Source organism: Planococcus citri, chromosome 1 (genome assembly GCF_950023065.1).
Source record: "Planococcus citri chromosome 1, ihPlaCitr1.1, whole genome shotgun sequence".
Taxonomy (NCBI): domain Eukaryota; kingdom Metazoa; phylum Arthropoda; class Insecta; order Hemiptera; family Pseudococcidae; genus Planococcus; species Planococcus citri.
Window position 1 is genome coordinate 31,962,387 of NC_088677.1, and position 27,393 is coordinate 31,989,779.

The 27,393-nt window shown below is 35.0% G+C and overlaps 2 protein-coding genes across 6 annotated transcripts in view; one reads left to right on the top strand and one right to left on the bottom strand.

Moving 5' to 3' along the window:
* The window catches only part of dpr14 (defective proboscis extension response 14), a 290,318-nt gene that overhangs the window by 221,556 nt on the left and 41,369 nt on the right, over window positions 1-27,393 (top strand). The gene's annotated exons all lie outside the window — the stretch shown is intronic.
* On the bottom strand, window positions 20,468-26,430 carry LOC135831376 (uncharacterized). 3 transcript variants are annotated; one of them, XM_065343804.1, is made up of 3 exons: window positions 22,704-26,430; window positions 22,383-22,622; window positions 20,468-22,274 (listed from the first exon to the last, which is right to left on the bottom strand). In XM_065343804.1, the coding sequence occupies exons 1-3, from the start codon at window positions 23,431-23,433 to the stop codon at window positions 21,133-21,135; spliced, it is 2,112 nt and encodes a 703-aa protein (XP_065199876.1). In that variant the 5' UTR covers window positions 23,434-26,430; the 3' UTR covers window positions 20,468-21,132. The 3 variants fall into 3 exon arrangements, with proteins under 3 accessions (XP_065199876.1, XP_065199877.1, XP_065199875.1); XM_065343805.1 differs by having other exon boundaries at window positions 20,468-22,622; window positions 22,704-23,149; window positions 23,484-23,520; XM_065343803.1 differs by having other exon boundaries at window positions 20,468-22,622.

A 27,393-nucleotide genomic window follows, 5' to 3' on the forward strand; every position in this document is an offset into this window, starting at 1 on the left:
TTCCTTAACGATTCGGCATGCCAGAAGCTGGGAGTTACAAGACAGATTTACAGCCCCTCTCCCCTTCTCCCTTCAGTTTTCAACTATTCTAGAGAAATTATTTGACTGAAATCTTTGGAATAACTGAGAAACATGAAAATACACCAGAGATAGAAATCATCTGACTGAAATTTTTGGAATGACTAAGAAACCTAAAAATATGTGAAGGAAGAATCCAGGGAAATTATTTGACTGAAATTTTTAGAATAACTGAGAAACATGAAAGTATACCAGAGATAGGAATCATTTGACTGAAATTTTTGGAGTGACTAAGAAACGTAAAAATATGTAACGGGAGAATCCATTTTTAGATTTCTGGATCAACTTGAATTTCAAATTTTTGTGGTTGAAAGAAGCTTCCATTATTGTATATTTTCAGGTACCTATTTTACTTCATGAAAATGTGTATTTCCTCAAAATAAGCCTTAGGTATTTATCAATGATTATTCAATTAGATTCAAGTTTTATTTTCTCCCCAAGAAAGCTGAGTCACCTACCAAATACATCTTCTTCGAATTAGATCGAAAGTCTGGTGAAAATCTAGTTTCAGCTCTTTTTCAATCACTTACTCAAATTAAATTTTAATATTTTTCGTGGCCTTTTGAATTTTCAAAAATTCATGAATTCAGGATTTGAAATTTTTATGGTGATTTTATACCTCGTCCCAAAGCGTCTGATCAGTGCCAATAAATACTGTAGTCAATATGCTTATAAAACTCTTCGATACAATAACTCATATCGCAATAATACGTATGTATTTCTAGCTCAACTAGCACACTGATAAACTCCTATAAACCTCTTACAAATCCCTGTGAAAAATATCCTCTCAAGAAAATACGTGCGAGTTGCCTACACGATTACCGTAATTAGGCCTGTCGTTAAATGCTTAGTAAAGGACAAACGACATAGCGGAAAAAATGACTCTTGTAACATGTGCTACGATTTAAAATGGACAAATTTGATACGATGTTCATTGTTTTCATATACTACATACGTTAAAGCGCAATAAGAACGCTATCCCTTGAGAACGTCAGACAAAAACTTTACGCTCTCGCGATAGAGAAATAGAAAAGGTGATGAAATTCAATAAGTTTTGATACAGCGATTCAATAGCTATACCTTTAGGTATACTTAAAACGTAATTTTTCACATATCGCTGTGATTTATCGAATTATATTCTTTCTGTTTCGAGGAAAACAGACGAGAATCTGAATTTCTTCGTACACTACGTACATATGTAAAATGGCATTTCTAATACGAGAATTGTATGTTTGAAGAAGTTACTACCAACGCATAAAGTATCCCATTGATAAAAGGTGACGAGAAATATGCAAAGTACTCGTGCAAATTAGCATTACTAGAGCAGTTTTTTTTTTCATTTCCTATCGTGTAACAATTTTCTTACAACGAAGGACGAAGGAGAAAGCTAACTGAGATGACGTCAACTGCATTTCCATAAGTCTACTCAGCGTAGCAGGATTTTTTGCTATTCTCGGGGTGTTAAGTGTACACAAAGGTTTCCTTTCGCGAGCCAAATTGAAAAGGAAGTTCACGACGATGGCGGTTGTATAGATCTATCTTTTTTGTCGTCGAAAAGACCGAAAAGCTTTACAGCATTTACCAAATTTAACAGGCGTCTTATTAAATTAAACTTTTCGCTGATTTCTTGCAAGTGTGATGTGATTCGAAACACTTCACATTTTCATTTCGCAAAATGTTTTTCACTCACTTCCTAGCCTCCTGACTGAGCGAGTGAAACTCAACACCGTACCGTGCTGTGCTCTGCCTTCAAAGATGTTGGCAAACTGACAGAATTTCTTGTTGAATTTTAACCTTAGTCGAATAATAATTTTCTTTCTGTATTAATTAAACTTTTACATTACGCGAGTTTGTACCGACAGACCGAAGGCAAGGAGACGAGGTGAGCGAGAAATGGAAAATTTATACTCGTTATGGTAAAAATCCGAATTAGAATGACGCTGTCATCGGCAAACCGACGTAAAAAAAATGTTCGTTCAAATGATACTCGATGATTGGAACGTTGATGTCGGTTATGACAGCTCTATGCTAAGCCATATAAATGTTGTTTTTTTTTTTTTGAATAGTCGCGAATTTTACGTCGAGTCTTCAACCTTTAATCGTCGATTCGATGGTCAGTTTTTTCTTGCAAAGTTTTTGCCACGATATATCATCTGTAATTTTAATGTGTATGTTTCGAATCACTGATTAAAATTTCACGTACCTTAACTGATGGATATCTAGTACCTACCTAGTTATTTATTGGTTAAAAGTTTTATTGTGCTTTGATAGGTTGCATCTATAATGAAATGTTTAATGAATATTCCACCCTTGAGGTCGATTACTGAACAAATATCGAATTTTACTTGACATCTTGGGCAAGGCAAGGGTGGCTTTGTAAAACCGCACGTGAAAGTTGTGCTGCAAAAGGCTTTCGCTTTTATCAGTAAAACCGTTTGTTTTTCATGCGTATAATTCAAGGCTAAAGATTAAAACTACAAATGGCGAAGAACTAGGTAAACACAATTAATGCGATATGCAGCGTGTAATTTTACTTCGTTCAGTGATCTATACGGTAGAAAGGATCAGATTCGAACTTTTTTAACCCTTTAAATTGCACGTGGAGTTTATCTGAAAATTATGTCTTAATCTGAAAACCACGTGGTAAAAAGGCCAAGTCTAGGCACTTTTTTACTCAATAACTGGCTTTTTTGACTTCGAATTTTAAGATTTTTATTTTTTTTACGATGAAGCTTGAATTTTGAAAATATGTTTTCAAACGTTATCTACTAAACTTCGAAGAAATGAACGGGTTTTTCATTTATTTTTTTTTTCATAAGTTTTAAACATTTTTTATACCTATGAGTAGTTTGTGTGAGAAAAATTGATGCACATTAGTCTATCTTTTAAATGAAATCCTCCATTTTCAGACTTTCATTGTCATGTTTCTAAGAAATTTGTGATACTTAGAGATCGTAGAGTGCGCTTAATCGCGAATTATATGAATTTCGTGTCACATTAAGTTGCTCCTGGCGCAGAACTGACGTGGCAATATGACGAACTCACGTTCGCTTTGAACCACACTTCAAGCGCATTGTATGCATCCTTTGCAATGGAAAAGGAATAAAAACGTGAAAAATCATAAACTTTACCTTCTAAACATCAACTTTTAAAGCTAGTAACTATCACAAAACATATCGATTCCGTTTTTCGAAAATCAAAATGTTCAACAATGAAAGTCAACGATCACTTCTGATATTTATCATGATTAACAAGACAAGTATCTGAATAGCAGAATAAAATTTTATACCTAAACAACGCTATATAGTAACCTCACCAACCAAAATTTTAGGGACCAAGGTTTGCATTTAGAGTTTTGGAAAATTAAATACCTGATAAAATAAAATCTGAACTGAAGAAGAAAAAATCACGTAATCAGACCAGAAAGCTTAAATTTTGGTATATTTTCTGTTTTTTGACTTTGCTTTGGTCATTATTGCCAACTTGAAAAAATCGAAAAAATCGAGGTTTTTGACTATTTTTTTCGATGTTTTGAAATTGGCAATAATGACTAAAAAATTGGCACCAATGCTTTCCAGAATATTTCCCCAGTTTTAAGAATGATATCTTTCGATATTTAAGCATAACAAATGCAAATTATTTGGCGAAGAAAAAATTTTCAAAACATGAATTCACGAAATTCATCCAAAAATAAGTGATTAGTAGATAATTTTTCATCCGGTCAGTAAAACCCTAAAAGTGGTCTTGAATTTTGACGACAATAGCATAGATCAACGCAGAATCTCAAATACTTTCATTTGGGACTGGACCATTTTTCCCAAAACAGGTTGGGTATTAACAAGAGTGGGGAAAACCACGATTTTTTCGAAAATTCCTTCTCTTTGAGGCTCCATATCTCTCCTCCAGGCGAACCTTGGGAGCTGAAATTTTTTATGGGTAACTTTCAACTCAAAGTGAAAGTTTTTGCTGCATTTGGTAAAGAATCTGCTGACTTTTTTTTGGGTGATCCACCCCAATACCAAATTTCAGTTTTCTAGCTTGATTAAGTATGCACTTATTTGTGAAAACTGAACATTTTGATTTCTAAAGATTTTTTGGAATCTCCAAGAATTGCTCAAAATAGTTAGAATTTATTGGCTTTGTTGAGCAACTCTTCAAAATTTCAATTTTTTCACATTTTTATAGCTCTTTGATTTTTAAAAATCCTTTAAAATTCGAGTAAAGGATTTTAGCTTCTGAAATTTCAACTGGTAGGTTTTTTTGTTTGCTGTGTATCTACGTAAGACTTCACCACATTTGTTTTTTTTACCATTCCTAGGGACGGTAAAATAGTTTTACATTCCTAAGGATGTGCATATAATACGTTCCGAAAAATGGTAGAATGATCAACCTTGTAAATTATACTTACCTTAAAGTGGTAAAAAAGGGACATTACATCCCTAGAAATAGTCAAACATATCCTTGAGGATGGTATCTAGAATAACAATCTCTAGGGTTGAAAAGTAATTTTACCGTTTTTAGAAAGCCGATGTAATCAATGTCTCACCTCAAGCTATAAGTCGAGATCTTGTCACAACGTTTCTGCGGATAATTCTATTCCCTATACCCAAGATAAAAATAAGGGTGCCTATCAAGATATAGGTTACCAGGTAAACTAGATACGATACTACGTGAGTAAAACACATGACGATGATTTTGGTAAACTTGAACAAAAGGAACACAAACCACCAATCATTTTAACCCAAGTATATCGAGTAAATAGGCAAGTCAATACGAAACATATTTTTTATTATCTTATATACATCGCCATCAATAAAAATCTCGTCGAATAGTTGTTTTTTTCCCTTCAATATGGTTAAATTCAAAGGTATCGATATGAAATTGCAAAAATATCTGCCTCACGTCAAGTAAAATAGTCAAATTATCATAACAGATGACTCGAGTAATGTGAGCCCATAATATAAACCAAGTCGTATAGTCATATTCGGCGGTAAATCAAAATTAATGTAACGTTTTCAAAACGACGAGCCACTATATCGAACAGAAAATTCATATTTTTCATCAATCTTTTCTAGCCGAAAATATAGACGTATAAAAACACCTCCCACAAACCGATAGGCTACACGATTGAAAAAAGGAAAATAAAAAATAAAAACTACCAAGTTCGCAGTTCGCGCCTACCGCGATGAAGAAATACAAAATGAATCAAAATAAAGAACTGGGTGAAAAGGTGGCATACATGGAGAAAAGCAACCAAAAAAAAAGATAACGAAAGTTGGATATAACGGGTCGCGCAGTATAGGTACAAGTAACAACACTGAAAAAGTGAAGTACCAAGATGTCAATAGATAGTCATCAAGATTGACTGATGGCTCTTGAGAGCGATTTCGTCTTCAAAAAAATAGAAAAATAAGAAAGAGAGTATGTGTATCGTTATTTGTGTTTGTTATTGTGCGAAACGAAAGGTACCTCCTGTACGGTTCATTTAGCTTTTTCATCTAAATGTATAAACTTTTTTTCTCGTGCTCTTTTCTTATTTTTTCGGCTTAGTTTATTTTCTTCTGTTTTGTTAAAACTTGGCCTGCGTTTTTTTCCTCGCTTTTTCTTCGCTTTAATACCGTCACGCGACGCGACGTCTCATTACGAGAATTTTCTTCCGAGTCGTCGAAACAAAAGACCAAAAAGTCATGCTTATTAAACTTCCCAGTATATATCTAATATAAATGGACCAATTAAAATTCGGATGATTTTTTAGGTATTTTTGCCAATTTTTGTTTCTACCTGGTTTCAAAAAAATGTAGTTGGGCTAAATACGATTACATTCAAGTCATTTAGTGGGGACATTTGACTTGAGAAAATCTTACTCTACATTGATCAATTCAGATCAACGCTTCCTCTTTCTCTTCCCTTTTGATAAACAAATAGTCCTCGCTACTGTCAATATCTTCAGCACCATTTTTACAAACAATTATCTACTAAAAAATGTCCATTTAATTACCTAATCATTAAATATTTTCAAATAAAAATTATCAAGTACTTATTTACTCCTCTTTCCTCCGTTTCCTCCACAGTAACTAAAAATTTAAAATGTAGATATATCTACTTGCTTCTCGCCAAAAAGTACCTACCTAATCATAATATTGACTCGCTTTTCGTTTTCTATGCAAATAAATTAAATTATCTCGTGAAAAGACATGGACCAACTCTATAGCTACTGCACAACCTGTGTACTTCATGTTATTACCTATTCTCGTACCTTGCTTTATGCAATTACGGTTGAAACTCCAAACAAAATATAATCAATTGAAAAACAAATCATTACGTACCAAACGAGGCAAGAATACATTTCATAATACCTACATTTCTTTTGTACACCTCATGCGGAATAATCGAATATGTATGCAATGATGCACACAGTAAAAAGTAAGTAAATAAAACATAAATAGATGCACCTTGGAGTCTGCATGATTTTAATACCAACAATGTACACAGAGCAAAAACACAAATTTGTAATTTATTTAAATTAAACAATGAGCTACACGTACGACTCATAAACCATTATACTTAGTTCGGTATTTCATCACATAAATTTAAAACTTTACTCGTGTATCTATCGTACTTTTACCAGTGATTACCAACTTGGTAGAATGAAATTTACGACAGACCAGACGATATCAGCAAACTGACCGCAATATCTTCGTGGCAATAATTTATCGCATCGCAAAACTGAACAGCTCGAGTAATAATCGTAATCGAAATAATTTTCACCATGAAAATAACTTGATGATGTAACGTAGATATATTTTTTTTTCATATCAGAGTAAAAAAAAAACATTCCTTATTTTGCTTACCAAACTCTATAATGATATTCCATTCGGGGAAAAAAAAATTATTGAAAAAAGTTATAATTTTCCACACCTGCAATTTCAACGATTTTTATCAAACTTTATTCTCGGTATTCGAGTGGTATAAAAAAATCTTTGTTTTTGTTTATAATTGCAATTATTCGTCGATTAAAAAGTTATATATAAAGTTTTTCCCTGATTAAGTAGAATTTACGTTCAAGCTGGCGAAAGTTTCAAAATTAAACGATTGATGAAGCAACATCTTCGATAAACTTTCAAATAAGACGAATATGATAAAAGTTTCGTGAGTTTTTCCAAATACAAATGTGTAGGTGTGTTGGGGTACAGTTCGCGCCACTTGTTCATTTTAGTACAGCTTTACCATAGTTACCAACACTTTGGTTTTAATAGATAACACAAAAACATTTATGTGGATATTTATTCCTAATTAAGCACGAATAAGGGTGGTGGGAGGGGGGGCTTTTGACAGTTATTTCTGAAGATTGAAGAGAGAGAAAGGTGGCATAAAATTTGTTTTTTAGACCTTGATATAATCTGATAGAAAAAATTTTCTCTCTAATTTTGATTCAATCCTCAGCCTTTTTCGATTGACTTTGATATTTTTGGAGATCTTCTAACCAAAATATATAACTTTTGGAGAATTTTGATTCTGTTTCCCCTTAGAAAAATTTTCTTTGGTTAAAATTTTCTGACGATAGAATTGGTGCCAAAAATACTCTATCATTTAATTGCTCCTTAAATTTCTTGAATCGGCGAATCCATTTACGCTTCGTAGTTTGAATAACTGTAGGTACACATAATCATTATTCAGATGAATTATTCGAATAAAACATCCTGTATACACACAAGTAGGTACTTACCTATATTAAACCCTATTTTTAAAAACTGTTTAGCTGCAATGCCTGCATACTGCGAATTCATCCATATAGATTAGTGCAATCAATCTACACGTTGAACAAATTGACATTTCACTAGGTATCAGAACTGTAAATAACGAATTGTGTCCTTTGTGAAGAATACATTTCTCAAAAACAATGCATCGGCAAAAAAAAATTCAATAAGTAATGGATCGTGTGTGTATATGTGATGAAAATAGAGACAATTATTATTATCATCGATAAAAATGCTTCGACCACTGAAAAAAAAAGTAGGTACCCGTATTTACGCGACTCAACCCATTACATCAGTGCACTCAAAATATACCCGAATGACAAAAGAGATTGAAGAATAGGATTTTTTATTGTCAGTAGGTATTTTTTTGTAAAAAAAAAAGTTCAATTCCTTTTGCGTTGATGCATTCTGTGAAAAAAAAAATCAAATAAAAATTTTAGACCTTCCTCTAAGTAAAGTAGATACATATAGGTAGGTACCTACCCACATAAATATTGAATTGATTTTCAATTCGAATAGCACAAAATCGTGTTGAACGTGAAATGCTTTCTCTATTAATTTTCATAGGTAGGAATTTCAAAAGATATAGAATGATGGATATTTCGATAGGTATCCATAGTATTGGGATACGTTACACATATTTTACTCCGAACCCATAGAAACTTAATTTGTCATGTGCTAGCAAGTAGTAAAACAAAATAGTCAGTTAAACAAATAAACGTTACATACGCGAAATAGATATTATAAATAGTGAAATGTGAAAGTTGTAGGTAAAGATATATCTCCTTTGTAACTTTAGAAAATTTCTAGGTAAACCATGACGATGGTTGTTATACAGGAGAGGGAAATTCTTAGACGTCTCCGAATGTAATATTCGTTATAATTATCACAATTGGTCGTAAAATATTTCGACTACGTCATGTTCGTATTTTCAACCCTACTCAAAGTATAACGTACTACAACGCCAGCTTCTGAGCAATTTCTTATTTTAATGGAACATTTTGCAATTACAGCAGTTTTCACCGTTGTTAAACTTTGAGAGTTGGACCAATTTCGAAAACGAATGTGTTTCTGTTTTCTTTCTCTTATTTATTTTTATCTTTCTTATTCTTTACAATTTACGTTAGTTTTTGCTTTTGATTTTCTTGATATAAATTTAAAATTATAATGCCTGTTTCGTTTTCGGAATCACGAGCGGTTTTTTTAAAAACAAGACGGTGGAGTTGAAGTTTAAATACCTACTTACATAATTGTATTAAAATTGAGAATAAGTACCTTCATTGTTTTTAAGGGCTTTGAAAGAGTTAAGGTTTAGGTATGTACTTCTATATTTTGGACACATTTTCTTTAAATGTCTACCCCGGAGAAAAGAGGGTGTCTAACAGTCCTTCCGATCCAGATGGTCAGGAAAAGTTTCGTCTTTTTGCCTATGGATCTTTCTTTTCATAAAAGTCAGGAAAAACTTCTTTTTGCCCGAAAGTCCTTCTTTTTTCTGAATTTTCAAATAATTCTGTCATTTAATTAAAATCGAGTAAAAAAATAAAAGCTCAATTTTTCAGAATTTTTCATTTTTTAAACGTCAAAATAATTAAAATATAGGTATCTAGATCTACCTAATAGAAAAAAAATAATATTTTTTGTTAATGAAACCCAATTAATTATTCCCCTTGTTTGGTGTATTTTCTTGATTATTTTTTTGTTTCTTTTAAAAAATTATACATTTTTGAAGCTTTTTGTCAATTTTGTGAGAATATATGTGGGGGGGGGGGAATTGAAAATGTCTTTCCAAAAGATTTTCCAAGGTCCATCTTTTTAGTTTTCAGGTTTTGTTGGACACTCTGTGGAACTGATCAGGTCATAGACAGATCTAATCTTATCAAAACTCTGATCATGATTAGATCACAGCGAAAATGGTCAGAACTGATCTGGTCTAAACTGATCTAAGTCTGATCAGATCTAATTGGATCTGGGGAATGTCCGGATCTGATCAGATCTGGTCTGGTGTGATCAGGATCAAATCTATTTAGGTCTGTTGAGAATTGAGATCTATTCAGATCTGATCAGATGCAATTATTGGATCTGCTGGGGAATGTTTGGTGGATCTGATCATCTTGATCAGATCAGATTTAATCATTATTCCGTGGGATCTCATCAGATGAAATTGGATCTTGGAAAGTCTGGGTCTGGATCTGATCTGATCTGATCTGATCTGATCATACTGGTCCGATCACATCTATTCAGATGTAATCAGATTCAATTAGGACTCAGATTTCCCTTATTAGATCAATGATCTTGTCTGAACTGATCTAATTTTATCAAAACTCCGACCTGATTAGATCTGGTCAGATGAAATTGAATTTATCTGATCTGATCTGTTCAGATATTGATAATCAGATCCAGCCAGGTTTTCTTTATTGGAAATGATTAGATCTGAGAGCCTCATCAAATGCACACACTCTTCGGTTTCAATCAGATCTGAGCAGATTGGATAAGATCGGCTGTTCAGACCTGATAAAATCAAATAGGGAATTCGAAAGACCGGATTGGATCTGACCCAATCTGAACAGATCTAAAATCACCTGAATTGGTCTGATGTTTCAGATCAGATCAGATCCGATTTGATCTGACAATATCGGATTGGATCTGTACCTCACCTCATCAGATCTGTACCACACCTCATCAGATCTGTACCATACCTCATCAGATCTGATCATTTTCCCCCGGGGTCATCAGGTCTGGTCTGATCATATCCGAACAAAACTCTGATCTGATAACATCTGGTCAAATGGAATTGGATCCGAAAAAGTCTGGATCTGATCAAACATCCCCATTCAGGTTTGCTTTATTGTATCTAATTGGATCTGAACAGGTCTAGATCTGATTAGATCTGGACTGATTGAATTAGATGCAGGGAATATTTGAATCTGATCTGATCAGATCAGATCAGATCAGATCGAACATTCGAATGGGTGACGGTTTAAACATGACTAAACTGATGTCTTGAAAATATTTGAACTGTGTTTGTAAACTGCTTGAAATTTATTTAAACAGGTTGGCGCCCCAGAAAATAGTGATTACGCCTGATCAGTTCTGAAGTTATCAAATCAGATCAAATCCTTGATCTGGTTACATTTGTTCACTGTTCAGACGAAATTGGATCTGGGAAGTTTTTGGACTTTATCTAGTGTGATCAAACGGGTCTGATCAGATTCAATCATTAGATCTGATCAGGTCTGGACAGATCAATCTGATCAAACCTTATTAAACCCGGTTAGAACTGATCGGATCAAGTTCGATCCGGAAAATGTCCGGATGTGTTGTGACATGATCAGATCCAATTTTCCATTGGGACTGCAGGGACATGTGGATACTGTTTAAAATACGTTTCATAAAACTAAAATTCAGTTGTGCTTAAAATCTTGAAAAAAAGTTTTGACTTTTTCTGCCATTAAACAGCTTTATGAACGAATTTTAAAACTATGTAATAAATACTAACATGTTTTAAGCAGAATTATTTAAAAATCGCCACCCTAAAAAATGATAATGATGAAATCATTGTATAATTTTTCGGGATATTCTATATTAATGGTAACCTATCCCATAATCCGTTTTGAGAATACGAGTTAAATTCGCGTTTGAAATGCGTATAAATTAATTACTGACATACGAATAATATCGCAATATCCGTATAATTCCACTCGAGAAATATTGATCCGGCCATATTTTAAATTTTGATTCGGGGATTTATTTACATGACTCGAAACACAATCGTATTGAAACGTTAATTAAAATTATCCGAAGCGTTTTAAAATCTGATCCGGCGCCTAAGAAACGTGTAACTTACGGTTATTTTAAAAAAACAGAAAAGGCTGGTGAAGAAAAAAAAAATAACTGCGACATCTTTTGAATTTTTAGCCTGCTCGAAATCATCGAAGCATCGGATAAAAGGAAAATATCTTATTTTCTTTATCCGGAGTCGTATTCGAATCAATAGTCAATCCATCTGTGGGTACTGGGTACTGAGAGAGAGTGAGTTTAAATTACTATCGAGAAACGTTAAAAAATTGGTGAAGTAAAGTACGGTTATTGTTAGATTCCACCCCCTCGATTAATTTTCTACCCAAGTTGTAAAACCTTTTCGGGTGTTGGTTGACTTTAAAACCAAAAGAATAGGATTAGGCTGGCGAAAAAGCGTGTGTTTCCACAGTTGCGGTTAAATAATTCTGAATGGCGATGTGCGAAAAACGACGCTATTTTTCTACCGAGTGTATATCTTTTTAATTTATAGGTCTTTTCGTGGAATTAAATTGCAACGAAGAATTCCACACGTTTTGTAGTCTCCCAACACTCGTAGCCATTAGTAAAGTTGAAAAGCTTCAATATATAGTAGCTCGTGTATAGATGTAATAAAATTACATACACGACGAACCTATACTACAACGAGTAATATATACGTATGTGGTGCAAAAAAAAATAAAGGAAAAAAGGTCTTCCTTCTTTCGAAATCATAGTTTTTCAATATTTTTCATCAGAGCAAACGAAACGATATTGAAATTTTCAATTTGAAATCATCACGTATAAATTTCGGCTTAAGCAGCTTCCCCTTCACCAGTGTGACATTTACAGATTGAAGCATTTTGCAACCACCTATAAAAGTATACGAATTCTTAACAGTAGTTTTTTTTTTCCGCGGTGAAGTATTAAAATCCCCAAAAGACCGGAAAAAACATAAATTTTCAAAAACTTTACCCGAAAATTTATTAGATCTCGAATGATAAGCTTATTACAAACGTTTTCCGTTGCCTTGGAAAAGTTTTCGAGTAAAAAATTACATTTTTTTGTAACTACTAGTGTGAAAGGTCTCCATGTTAAAGTAACATTTAAACAATACGCGAATATTGCGTCGTTTATACATGCGCTCGCGTATCGAATATTACTCTAATAATTTCTCGTATCCAATTACTTAACATACGATGTATGAAAATGCTTAAAAATCTGCCACCTCGTTGGAATAATTTTTCAACTTTTTCAGGTATCCTGTAGGTAAATATTTTTTAAGCTCGGGGAAAATTCAAGTTCGGTTTTTCGGTTTTTTTCACTCACCCTACCTCGATGAGAATAATTTCGTTGTAATTTTAAACGGGATAAATTTGGTGTAAAATGATGGCAAAAAATGTTCATCTTTTTCGATAATGGAATGAGAAGGGGGAAACCGTGAAGTTTGTACTTTGATGTTGGAAAAAGTGTCAAAAAAGTAGTATAATTTCGACATTGGACGTATGCCAGCGGTTGCATTATATGAGATATAAGATTGATGGAGATTCATTAATACCGATATACAAGGTTTTGTAGGTATTTTAACAAGCGCGTAGACATTTATCTATGTATAGGAAAACTTACCACCTACATTACCTACATGAAAGCTTTATGCGACTGGCATAGCATGGCGTAGGTACTCTTTTGCGTTCATGCTCACTTCATTAGTACGAGTATAAGCATCATATCGGTTGTGTTGGAAGTGATGCAGTAAACGTTAAGGATAACAACCCGTTCATCTCTTAGCGTTTTCAGCTTACGTTAAATCTCACATGCTGTCATTTCGTTTCGTATATTACCTTTAAATTGATAGATTCTACACTTGTATCTCATTAATTCAGGCACGAATTGGGTTATTTTGTACGAAGGTGCGGGCGTATAATGTCCTATAACGTAGGTAGGATACATTTCAACGAAAAATAACCTAATAAATGAATGGAGTTTTCGTTTCATGAGCAATAAGCTGAGATATGCTTTATGTAGATAGCCACATAGGTACTACATATAAATGTGATATTTCGACATTTTGGTAGATAATCATTACCTAGCTAGTAGCTACATATCGTAGAAACTGAAAAAAATTATATGTAAATTAAAAAATTTTTTAAAAATAAGGTCAAGTTGAAGACTTGAAAATTGAAGGCATTTTTTACGATGCGAAGAAGACCAATTCTTTTTTTAAATTTAAAATTACTTTTGAAAAAAAAAAACATTCTACCAAATAATAAAATATTTTTGGGTGTCAATATTAGTTTAAAATCCTTACATGTCATGGAATACCCTTTTTTTTAATGTTAAATAAATAAATAAGAAAAAAACAGTTGAAAAAATTGGAAAAAATTCAAAATTGAAACGTGGAAACATTTGAAAATGAATAAATTTGGATAGGTGTAAATAAAATGAAAGATTGAGATTTTCATACTTAATTTAAAACAAAAAGATTCTTCTTTCAGGAATACCTATGCAAAATGATAAAAACTCGTGAAGACAATTTTTGAAATATCTAATGGCTAATAATACCCTATAATTTAATTTTTTTTTTGAAAATTCAAAATATCCACAATTGAAAGCTGATATTTCAATCAACAGAAAAATGTTTGAACTGCCCAGAAAAAATTGTAGGAGCATCCAAAAGTACATAACCACAAATCATCGCATTCTAGATATTTACAACAAATCAGTTGATGCAATAATTCCTAACGCCAGCGCCATCACTTCAATTTCATCTCATATTTACGGCAAACTGAATAGGCAACTCTTCGTACGTACATGTCTAACACTGATTTTTGAAGGGAAAAACTGCCTAAATTCTTTGAAATTTAGTAAAGAGGCATCTTAGATGGTTGAATGATTTTTGAACTGGACAAAGAATAGTTAAAAAGTCGTTCGGAAACAAACCAGCATACAAAATTAGGAGTTTGAATTTCATTTTTCGATTTTTAGCGAATTTTTGACAATTTTAATCCGTTTTATTTCTTGTGAAAATATCAAAATTTGATCAAATTGATCAGAAACGCTGAAATTTGGCTTGTATACTGTAGGGGGAGATTATGCAGATCTGGGGTGCTAGTTACTTCGATCCTTAGCTTCTAGGAAAGGATTCACGAAAGTAACGAATCTCTCTACATGAACAGGACCCTCTGAGTACCATTGGTTCAGTCCGAGAACCTCACGGGGGCCCAACCCTAGATATCGGTTGGGGTTTGAGCCAGAATGAATAAAACTCGTAAATTGGGAATTTACTCCTTGTTATTTCCTCTGGGTGAGTGACCAAGCCACCAATATCATCATAGGACGAATTTGAGTGTTGGGAAACGAATATTAATTACGTAAATAAGAACACAGATCTTCTTCAAGTACATCTAATTATCTCAAATTACAAGAAAAGAACAACATGAAGTTGATATCTCTTGAGAGTAATTATTGGAGAAGGAAAGGGAGGTTGAGAATTACTACAAATTCGTAGCCTATTCTCGGATTGGTATTTTTTGGATAAAAAATTGGTAAAGAAAAGATAAATACCTGGGATTGTGTTGAGTTGGGAAGACAATATAATTAATTCCAACCATACTAGGAATTAATTAAAAATTGCTTGTTGTATGGTGATACACTTCCGGAAGTTCCAATACACCTGACTTTATAGAATTAATAATTATAGGGAGTATCACAAGTCAGTGTGAAAAGATTCCCTATCCAATTAAATTGGACACGTAAATAAGAGGCACTTCCGTAAATAGTAACCCCTGAGCTCCACGTACTTGGCTAGTTTCATCCACTGTGTTATAGAACGAATAGAATTAGTAGAATGAATATTCTGACCCCCGAATCCACACTGGTAGCCCCCTAAGCCTCGGAGAGTCTAGGAGAGCTGACCAGGCAGTTCGGCAGTACATTGGATACTGACTGTACAGTGGAACTAGCAACTATGAGCTTAGGGTAAAAATGAGTCTGGACCAAGCAGCAGAGGCAGCGGATGCGCGCGTTTCTAGACGATGATTGGTTAAATATTATGTCATGAGGTCGCGGAAATACCCATCTAATGATAGTATCCGCGAGCTGAATATTCGCGTCAGGTTGGGCAATATAGTAAATGTTTTTTCTCCCAGTTAGGTAGCAGAAAAAGCTGTTTTTTCTCCCTCTACAAATGCCCCGATTTAGGTGACAGATGAACAAGGGAGAAATATGGTACGTAAATCAATAAGAAGCGGGAGAACAGAATCAATAGAATCAATAATCTTCATATTCAGCATCAGTAATCTGCATGCCCAACCTATCAGCTAATCAATAGAATTAATAGAATCAATGATGATCATCCGCGCCCACTGCCCCGAATTATGTAGTATATTTACGTGCTTGTGAAGTGTGTACCGGAAGTAATAGAATTAATAAGAAATCCCTACAACTCAATCAAGATATTCCAGGAATAAAGATAGAAGAAAGGTACATGGAAAATTAAACTCAAGAGTAAAAAATACAAAGTAGAAAAATGCATAAAAAGTTACAAAATACAGTAAGTGAAAAATGCATAAGTAGTTAAAGTAGAGAATAAAAAATAACAACAATATTTACAGTATGAAAAGATAAAAAAAAATATCAGGTATTTTCGTAAATAAAAGTTGAAACTTGAAAATACAATGAACTGGAAATATTCAAACGTATGTAAAAAATTCATTTCCATGTATGAGAATAAAATTGTAAAAACTCATTATTAATTGTAACATTTTTTTTTTTTTTTTTATTTAGGAGTACCAATGGGAAGAATACATACCGCATTGAAATCGTGCAGAGTCAACTTACGTGAATGCAGAATCAGTGAAGAAGGTAGGTCTAAATTGTTTACTGTGTAATAATCTAGCTTCTTGGTATGCCGACTGAAAGCCACTATGATATGTGGTAGGCTATCATAAATTGAATTCTGATGATGAATTAATCGAACTAATATAATATTTTCGGCTTGTTTTCCCTGGTACTCGTGTATGGTGTTTACAGGAAATCCTTTGCTGGCTGGTATTTGCTTCTCGTTTTGCGTAAATACTAGGTAATGAGAATCAATAAAATGAGGCAAATGGTTGACATTTTTTAAGGTATGCAGGTTCATTTCAGCATATACTTGCGAAGTAGACAGCATTCCATGTTGATAAAATTCTGATAATAATGCTGTGGTAGTAAGAGTGCATCGAAATGAAATGTTCAAAAATTCTATTTCTGAAATTAGATACTCTGGAATGTAGGAAAAATGGATTGATGGTATAGGCGAGCGATTGATGTACTGTATTTGATGTCTGTCTCCGACTAAAATTACTTCTGAAGCTCGAGCTTTCTCTACTGCAAATATAATTTGGCCAAAGTGAATTAAGAAAGCTTCATCAATAAATATTCGAGAGTAGCGAGATGTATTTTGGCTCATCAAATAAGAATCAATAGTTCGGTAGTTTCGTCGTAGAGTAATTTCATTGATTGAAAATCCATTTTTCTCATTAAAACGCCTGCGAAAATTCTCTGCACTGTCTTTCGTTGGGAATAAAACCAAATCACCATTATTTTGAATATTGTTCAAAATGTATGTAGTTTTACCGCAACCTGGAACGCCTTGAACTAATTTGAAGCGAGGAATTAAAAGATGTTGAAGATTGATATGTTCGCACGCAAAGAATAAATCATAATCGCTGAGGATTCGTGTATCTTGCGTAACTACCAACTTGTTAGAATTAATTTCGAACGAATTAGAATTAATATCTGAAAATTTGATTAAATTAATTCCATCACAGGCGTATTTGTAATTACTATGTCGAGGTGTTTGAGTAAATTTATTAGAATTGATATCGTAGATTCCCAAGTCAAATTTAGGTAGAGTTAATTTTTCTGAGTTTTCGCAGCTAGAATGAATAATGCTGGCATTCCACAGTGCTGAAATAGAATTTTGGTACCAAATGTTGATTTGCTCATTTGCGGCATAGAATAAATATGAATAAGTATTTTCTTGTAAATCAGCCATTTCTTCAAAATTAATAGAAATAATAGAATAAATAGAAATAATAAATCAGGTTTGAACTAAAAGGTTGTATTCGTTGTAAATGAACAAATGACTAGAAAATAGAAATAATATACATATTCTTTGAAATAATAAATAAAAAATAAATCTTGTCGCCGGGAAAAATAAAAAGAAAAAAGTGAAAAAATAATACTAGCTTTTGATTGGCTTGAAAATTGAGCTATTTTTTTTTTTTTTTTTTTTTTTTTTTCATGACGTAACCAGCGTTATCAATCACCGAATTGTATTTATCTATTTTATAAAAAATGATAATTGCGAAAATATCGATAGAATCAATAATACATGGTAATTAATACAAATCATTAACGTCGTTTTTCAGCTCTTCTAAAGCTCGGAGAGTTCGGTCGCTTGAGGTATGGTTTTCGTAGTCGCTTATCAGCTAGATATGGAATCAATCCCAGCAAGATTTCGAGATGGAAACTCTGCGGTAGTACTGGAAGATCGTTCTCGGTTGGACCCTGTCTATCGATTATTGTCTCAATTTCATGAAGGTAGATGATTCGTCGTGTATTACTGAATAATACAGCCTTGTATCGGAGCCAAGCGCGAAAATCTTTGCAAAGCTGATCATTTTCTTTAGTAAGTATAGGTGGTAAAAGTATGATTTTTGATACGTGTGTATTCTTAATAAAACATATCAGCTGCTTCGCATCCTCAATAATATCATCCAGCTTACGTTTGTCGGCAATGTCGCGATGTCCAATTGATAGTATGATATACTTCGGCAGCACAATGACAAATTTGCGCAAGTTCGATTGTAAATCTTTAATTGAGATTGAACGATTGATGAATAAATTGTTAGGCAGCTGATTGATAAGGTCAATGTTTCCTGCTACAGCATCGTCGACTATGCCATTAATAATTCCATCGCCAATTAACCAATGACTTTGTAGAAAATAAACAGGTTCGGGTCGTCGATCTGAACGCTTGAGTTTTCCAGCCACTAAATAGAAGTAAAATTGTGGCTCATGACAGTAATTTGCCATATCGCGCGGAATTTGTCTATCTAAATAGAAAGGCAGTTCCGCTACTAAAGAGTGAAATGTGGCTGTTGTCACGATACCATTTTGAGGAATGCGCAGCTTCGAAAATACACCATATGTTGGTTTATGATAATATGTAATAGGCTGGTTCGGTCTTATATCAATTCTGTTGATTTTTAATCGTGCATTCTCTCTGTTTACAGGTATAATTGGAGCTGGAACAGGCGCTGCTTCGTGTACGTGTGCTGGAGCCGATGGCTGGAGTACTGGATGAAAGACTTCTTCGAAGTTGATATCTGATGTGGTCGATGAAGCTGAAGAAATCGAGTATTGATCGCATTGACGTGGAGGTACATATCCAGATGTTGAGGGCTGAAGGTCGGAATTTTCGGCGACAAAGCTTTCTAATGCTGCACGTAATTTTTCAACTGTAATCGTAGGTTTAGCAGACGTACCGGAATCAGATGGCAGCGGCGAATCGATTTTGGCTGGAACAGCAGCTTTTTCATCATCAGAGCTCGATTCGGACAGATTTATCTCAGGAATGGCGATCGCTGGCATCGACGCTGGAGCGGAGGTTTGTAACGTTTTGATCAGCTTATCTTTCTCTCGAATTTCTTCGGTTAATGCTGCATTTTGTCGTAGAAGCTGTCGAAGTTCGGAAGCGAGCTGGGAATTACGTTCGTGCTGATTATTCATCGCGATATTCATCTCAGTGAGCTGAGCTCTGGTAGCGTTATTGATGATGAGGCGAATGCTTTCGGCGATTGGTGATTTTTGAACGATGATTTCACGTAGCGCTTTGATATCAATATTCGCGACGCACTTTTTGAACGGACAAGGTATTTTTCGCTCTTTAAGAGTTTTTGTTTTAATCATAAAGCACTTCAAGTGCACCAAATGGTTACACTCCTTACCAGTGATTAATACCGCAGGTCCAGTGGCACCGGACGGAGGAACAGCGAGCGAACCGTCACAGAAAGGGCAGACAGCTATCGAGAGCTCACAAGTATGATCAATTTCCGCGTTGGCCATAGCACTGGCAAATTAATTAGAATTAATAATTATAATTATAGAATGAATAACTGGAAACTCGAATAAATAAACGGCTTGAGTAACGAACGAACTGAACGAAGACATACAATCCTTACGAAGAACAAATTACTTATGAAGACAGAATCAGTACTTGCGTAAATTCCTGGTGCAAAAAATGGCCTAAAAGGCTGACGGTGGAAGGGATTATCTCGCAAATATCTTGTTAAATGTTGGGTAAAGGGAGTAGAAAGCTATCTGCGATAGCTGTAGATTATCGCTAGATGTCTGGCAAATTCTATATTTAATCCCTTATCTATTGTAGACAGCATTGTTAGAATAATTGCATTTTAGAAGATATATTTGTTGATAATTTCTGTCTGTATGCTATTTTTATCCTTGAATAAATAGAATCAATAGAATCAATATCGTGTATTAGTAAATTTTCTTTTTGACGAACCATTTTCAGCAAATTCCACCTTCTCACCAAATAGAACAAGTTAAACTCTGTCAGGATAGGTAAAATGTACTCGTGGACATTCTCAAAGCAAAATGAACAATCTCCGAGTTGGTAATTAATGATATCAACGTTGTATGATGTTAAAATAAAGTCGAAATATAATATTTACGCGTTCACGATGAAATAATATGAAATAATAACTGAAACTTCTTTGAAGAGATGAAATTAGGAAACTATGTGTATAAAACGGCTATTTGAATAAATAGAACGAATGGCAATCATCCCCAGTATTATTATTCAAACGACGTATCGTAGTATCACCATTCTCTTGAACATATTAAATGATAATTATTTACAGGTTAAGAACTCAAGTAGAATCTTTTCTTTCGAAATGATACGATATAATGAATTACTCTTAGAGATGTGCATTTCTAGTTATGTTGATTTTGCATTGTAAGTAATTGAATTAATTGAAGCTGTAATTGAAAAAATGAAACAATAATATTCATGCCATCTTTTTTTTTTTTATTTTTATCTTCGGCACAACAAAAGGAACATAACTCACAGCTATTCAAATCGCAATAATAATAGAATCAATATAACATAGAACAAGTAGAAATAATATTTGAATAGGTAATTCAAAACTCAAAAAATAACGAACTTAGAATTAATAGAACTAATATAAACTGGTAATTTCGTAAATACCTGTTAGAAAGAAAAATGCGACTAAAAATCCAAATTAATAGAAATAATACACGAAGACATGTAAAAAGAGTAAAGAGGGTATCGAAAATAACAGGCTTTAACGTGGAGGTAATATCGAATGCTCAGCCGAACCACCATGTCTTCATTTCAAACTTAGAAATAGAAAGGATAGAAAAAATAACAAAATTCACAAATTCAAACAACGAAAAAATAGAAAACAAAAGATTTACGCAAATACCGGGTATAGAATTAATCGAAATAACGCAACATATGAGCCAAACGGTAAATGATATCGAAATGTACGAACGGATGCGCATATATGATGCCGGCGAGGTCGGCATGGTAAGGCTGGACGCGATCTATTGTTTCTTCCAAAAATTGCAGATAGGTAACGCGGGATCTGTCTAATTGAGGCAAAATTCCTCGCTGCCATTCGCGATAAGATCGACGAGTCTCCGCATCTGGTCGTCGATCAGCGATGATTATCGGGAGGATAAGAATTCGCTCCACGCGTTGGTCTAACAAAAATTGAATCAACGCTGACGTGTTTATTCTGGCCGTGTGCTCGGACTCAAGCGTTAGGTCGTGTCCTCCCATGGCCACTACGCAGAACCGTGGGATGTTGCGGGCATGTTGTTGGATGTTGTGTCGCAGACGTTTGGCAGAAAGAAAACTTCCTGCGAAGCGGCTACGGTCCCAGCGACTCTTTAACGTTGGATCTCGTCTCAGCGGTTCTCTCGCAACACCGTGGGCAAGACCGTCGCCAATCACCCACCATCCGTTCAGGAAAATATGGGTGGTTGGACGGCGGTCGTCCGGTGACCAGCTCGTATAAACTGAAGAATACATCTGCTGGCTATGCAGAGTATACTCGTGACGAAGCTCGCGCTGAATCTGCGGGTTGAAAGTATAGCCAGACTGGTTCAAAATAGCCATAATATTTCCACGTCGATGTGGAAATACAGCGCTCTGGACGCCACCATCGTAGACGCGTATTTCGCGCCTCGTTCTGAAGTCTTCGTACGGGGCGTCTTCATCATCTAGCAGCGGTTGGTCACGAGGTTGATGATCATTGCGCTGTTCGGTTGCATTCCGCATAACGTGGTTTACCAAAACGTTATTGGAGTTGTAAAATGAAGAGAAAACATTACGTGTACTAGGCCGGAAAGGCTCGCGAAATCGCGACGGTCCGGCAACGTTTCCTACTTCTCCCAGTTCTGGCGCTACTAAAACTGGTCCAGAATTCGATGGGTGAGGCTCCTCGAGGTTTACATCGTCGAGATTAGGAGCGGATGGAGCTGGAGCATTGACCGAAGCTGGAACCGGCTCTGGAATCACACCATCTTGAGCATCTCGCTCTTGGTCCATACGGCGTTGCATCTCACGTTCTTCTGGAGAATAAATAGAATTAATTAGAAATAATTGATCAAAATCACGCTCAGGTAAAATAATTTCAGAAATTGAGATGCGTATATTAGTATTAGAATTAATAGAATTACCGTTCGTTTGAACAAATCCTTCAGCAAATGCTCGATCAATTGGTTCATTAAGGTCGTTGCGCTCATCGACGTCTTGGCAATCGTTGGCTGCGTTATCGTTATTTGCGTAATTCTCTGGAGCTTGATCGTCCTGATTTTCATTTCCAGCAGCTCGATTATCGTGATTTACCATTTGCTGCTGTGCATTGGCGATATCGTCGTCGTCATCGTTATCTCGACGGTTGAGATCGTCTTCGAAATCTGGGATTATAAAGCGCGTATCGGTTATAAAATTACTCCATCTTGGAATATATCGATGCGGGCTATAATCAATATAATTACCTTGGTAATCTTGCGCTGGTCGCCTAAGTCTGGAGATTTCGCGTTCGAGATCTGCGATTCTTCCAGTCATAATTTCATTTTGCGCTACGGCGTCACGTAAAGAATCGTTCAGCGCATTTATACGCTCTCGCTGGAAATCAATCGTGTCGCTGAGATTCGCGATTCTATGCCGGTGTCCAGAGTTGGTGCAAATATTTTCGGGCGTCTCATAGCGGAAAATAACACTGTGATAGTGTTGTCGAATCAAAACCGCACCGCAACTTCGATGTTGACATTTTGCGGGGAGATAGCGGAAATTGCCGGCGGGCGTACGTTGCTCAGTTAAGCTTTTAACGCACTCGCGATGGTAAGTATGTGGACAGGTTTCATTCCGTACAGTTTCTTGTCCTGCCACGAACTCCTCCCCGCAGTACTGGCATACCGGAACACGATACCTTTCCATTGGCCTAGAGGACAGAAAAGAATCAGTGTCAGATGAGTTATCGCTGGAATCTTCGATGCTTATAGATTGGATAAAATCCGTTGGAAAATCTAATCGAGAAAAGTTAGGTTCGTATACACGTATATCATCCATATAGAAAATATTACACAGCGAATCAAAAGTATTTTCCCATAGCCCTTCTTTAAATCTGGCTCGATCAAATTCGCGCTGTCTTAAGAAAGATGAAGTTTCTGGCTTCTTGAATGAGTATTGATTGCCATTCCATGTGATAAATTTATGGATATTCATGTCGAAATAGAAATAATAGAATTAATAGAATAAGTTAAAATAATCAATACCTTTCTTACGCAAATCGTAGCGAACAAACGAACAAACTCCAGCCAAATAATTAGCGACACAGCAGAACGAATAAGCTGGAGAAATAGTAATGCGTAAGTACAAGTTTCACGAGCGAAAATAGAAACAATATGAATAAGTTGCTGGTCAATTTACCTTTTTGCAAATTACGGTTCAATAATCGTCAAACGAATCAATATCTTCTTTAAACTAAACGTACGAATCGTCGCAATATAGCTGGTGTAACAGAATAGAACAAATAGAATCAATAGTTGTTTTGAATCTTCGAAAAAATAGAATCAATATAGCATACCAGTAGCAAAGCGAAGCTGGATCATATCTTGAAACAATACAGTTCTTCAAATAACAGAAACCTTCGACGAAACACTTGAAATAATTCAGTTTACCAATCAACGAAAATCTGGGATAAAATAATTGAATTAATAAACTGACGATTAAAACAGCAATGTACTTAGGCTAGCTATTTAAAACACACGTACAGAATCGAATTAGATGATGAATTTTGGTTCACCTTTTTTCCAAATTTGAAACGAGTTTTAATAGAATTAATAGAATTAATAACACGTGGTATTGTTGTAATTATTTTCAAAGTAAATTAATTATCGATATGATGGCTGTGTTTGTAGCCTAAAGCACGTGGTTGATGGTAGGTACGATGGTACGTGTGTTTTACAGCAAAATCGGTAAATTGTATAAGACCATGCAAATTATAAGTGAGTAAATTAACACTAGTACTTACAATTCAATAGAATAAATTATTCTCCAGGTATTGCGACGTATTTTTCGCGTTGAACAGACGAGATGGCGAACAAATGGCTGGAATTTTTCAAACTAGTTTAAATAATCGAACAAACATAAAAAAAATAGAGTAAACGAACCAGGAAAATACAGCATTGCGTAAATCTTACCGATTATAGAAATAATAAGAACGAAATTAAACTTTGAAAGAATAGAAAAAATTTCACCACGTTAGAGATGTACGCACTAAACACAAAGAGAAGCAAAAGTCGAATGATGAAATGGTAGGTTCGATGCGTAGGCTTTGGCTGTCGTTGCTATTTCGAGGAATCAAGATAAGGATCATTTGTACTCGAAGCCTGATTTCTTATCGCAACCCCCTTCCCTCTGTACGTATAATATCGGTCTGCGACTGTCTATTTTCATATACTAAGCAAAGATCTGCTTGTCGATGATGGTTAGGCGTAGCTCAGTTCGTGGATAAAAATAGAAAAACTATTTACAAGGTCGTATTTTTGTTGATTTTATTTGATAGATTAAAATAGAAATAATACACGAATAAGAAGATGAAATAAAATAACATTTCTTCGCCTGGAAAAAATACACGTTATGTACATCATGAATAAATTGAACAAATATCAATCAACCGAAATTACGCAAATATCGGTCGAATTCATAGTTGGTTAGCTTCTTCTAAAGATTGAGTGAATTTCACGATGCGGTACGCAAGTTCAGCGTATATTAGCGGGTTTGAGTAATAGTTTCCAGCTCCATCTTTGTAGAAAGGATCAGCTCTATCTGAAATTTCTTCTAGGCTAGTCGCATATTTCAAAATTTGTGGGTCCATTTCGATTAAATCGGTACGAAGCCATTTTCGAAATTTTCCCCGGAGCGAATGATCTGGCAGCATATTTGAATTAATATTTGGTAAAATTAAAATGTCTTCGACGCCTTGATCCAATAGAAAAGCAATCAGCTCCTTTGTGTTATAGCAACATTTATTGAACGTTTCTTTCAGTATATCATGGCAGCCGATAGATAGGATGATTCTTTTTGGAACTAGGATTTTATGATGCTTGATATTATGCATCAAACGCTTCGCTGAAATATTCGTACCGGACACCTTTGAATTATCCCACATCTTTATAACTCTTTTTTCTTCTTTAACAGCATATCTTGCAATTGCATGCGCGATGCCGTCGCCAATCAGCCACCAGCCGTTAATGAAACAATGCATAATGTGCATACCGTCGTACCTGCTTAATGAAATGTAGCGGCTTATGTAGAAATGCTGCTGAGCGTAAGTGTAATGGTCTTGATAATCTGGCGGCATGATTGGACCATAATCGCAATTATCGTTGACCAATTTGTCTTCTAAATTATCCCATGTAATTGGGAGAAAAACATCTTGGTAGCTGCCATCAAAGCGACGAATTCTGATGATATTTTCGGCTTTATTTACGTAGCGAAGCGGATAACAGTTGTCCAATGGGTACATTTTTCCAGAAATAGAAATAATAGAAAAAATAGAAATAATAGAATAAATTAAAATTTTTCTTCTTAGATGAAATGATATTTACACAGTTCTACAGCAATGAGTAATTTCGTACGAATCAATAGAATGAATAGAATAAATAGTGGTTGAATCAATATTTATTTATATTGGGACATTTGTGAGCACGAGATGTTAGCTGAAGCTGGTTGATAAATATAATGAACAGCTTTTTGAAATGAAGCTTACGAAGTAGGTAGAAAATAAATAATCAACAGGTAGGGCTGAGGGGGTCGCGTGGCATTTGCGACCAATCAGGAAGCTCGGATAACAATTCGACGAATTTCATTCGCTGCTCATGGTTGAGCAGGTTCAAAATCAAAGAATTAACGTGTTTAAAACGCCTTCTACCTGTCCGCGGCCCGTCTTCAGGTGCGTCAGTACCTTCGTTGTAATTGATATTTTCGCGCTTGCGCATATTATATCGCAAATTAGCCTGCTGTTGAATATTTTCACAAGTTTTTTCATCTGGAAAAATTCGGTGGTGTATACAGCTTTACGAGCGAGTCTATCAGCGGTGAAGTTACCAAAATCAGTCTCGCGTGCATAAACATGAGTAAGTTCGAATAAGTCAAATTGAGATTTCAGCTGAATGATTTCTTTAAATATTTCTTGATGATGAACTGGCTTCTTTGCAGAGTTTTTCCAGTCATTATCAGTCCATTTAGAAAAAGTATCATTGACAGCTGATGTCAGGTATCGGGAATCAGAAATTACGTGTAATCGAGTAATTCCTTGCTGGATAGCAATTTTCATTGCGGTAAGTAGAGCAATAGCCTCAGCTAAGTTATTAGTAGGTGTGTAATTTTCGTGCTTGATTCTTTCGGAAACATTTTGTTTACCCTCAGGATGCCAGCAGATGCCAATTCCAGCGATAGCGTCATTTGAACCGTTGTTAGCGCAAGCGCCGTCGATTGATACCCAAACAACGTTATCAACAGAAGTGTAAACATTGTTGAGTAGGTCAAGTTTCGAGTTCATTAAATCTCCGCTAGTGATAGATGGCAAATCTTGACGTTCTTTCTTCTCCAGTAATTTGCGTAAATGATATTTGGCATTGAATGTTACTCTTCCAGTAGGAAGGTCGGTTTCAAATTCTGCAATTTGCCATACTTCGTCTGGAGGAACGTTGACATCATTCGGCGTATTATTAATTTCTTCTTCAATTTCCTTGACGTAAGTACTCCATCCATGGTGTGAATACGCACCATCTGCATTAATATTCATTTTAATCCGCAAACGGTCTCCAATAATGCGCATAGTTCTCTCAACTAGATTTGATTGAGGATTGTGCGCTGTTGAGTGTCCAATCGCTATCTTATATTTCTTCAATAATTTACGCCAAATCTTGTTGGTAAATTGAGTAGCGTTATCCGTAATTATTTTACGAATTTTATACTTTTTAGAATGAATTTCTTTAATTACAGCTTCCATAGCGCTGGCAACAGTTTGCTGGAGAATATCTTGAAGTGGTGATAACCAAACTTTTCCAGAGAAAACATCCTTCGATACCAAGAGATATTTCGGCTGATTGGAATAATTTGAAATCGGTCCAAGAATGTCTACACAGATCACATCAGCAAGTCCGTATGAATTAGTAT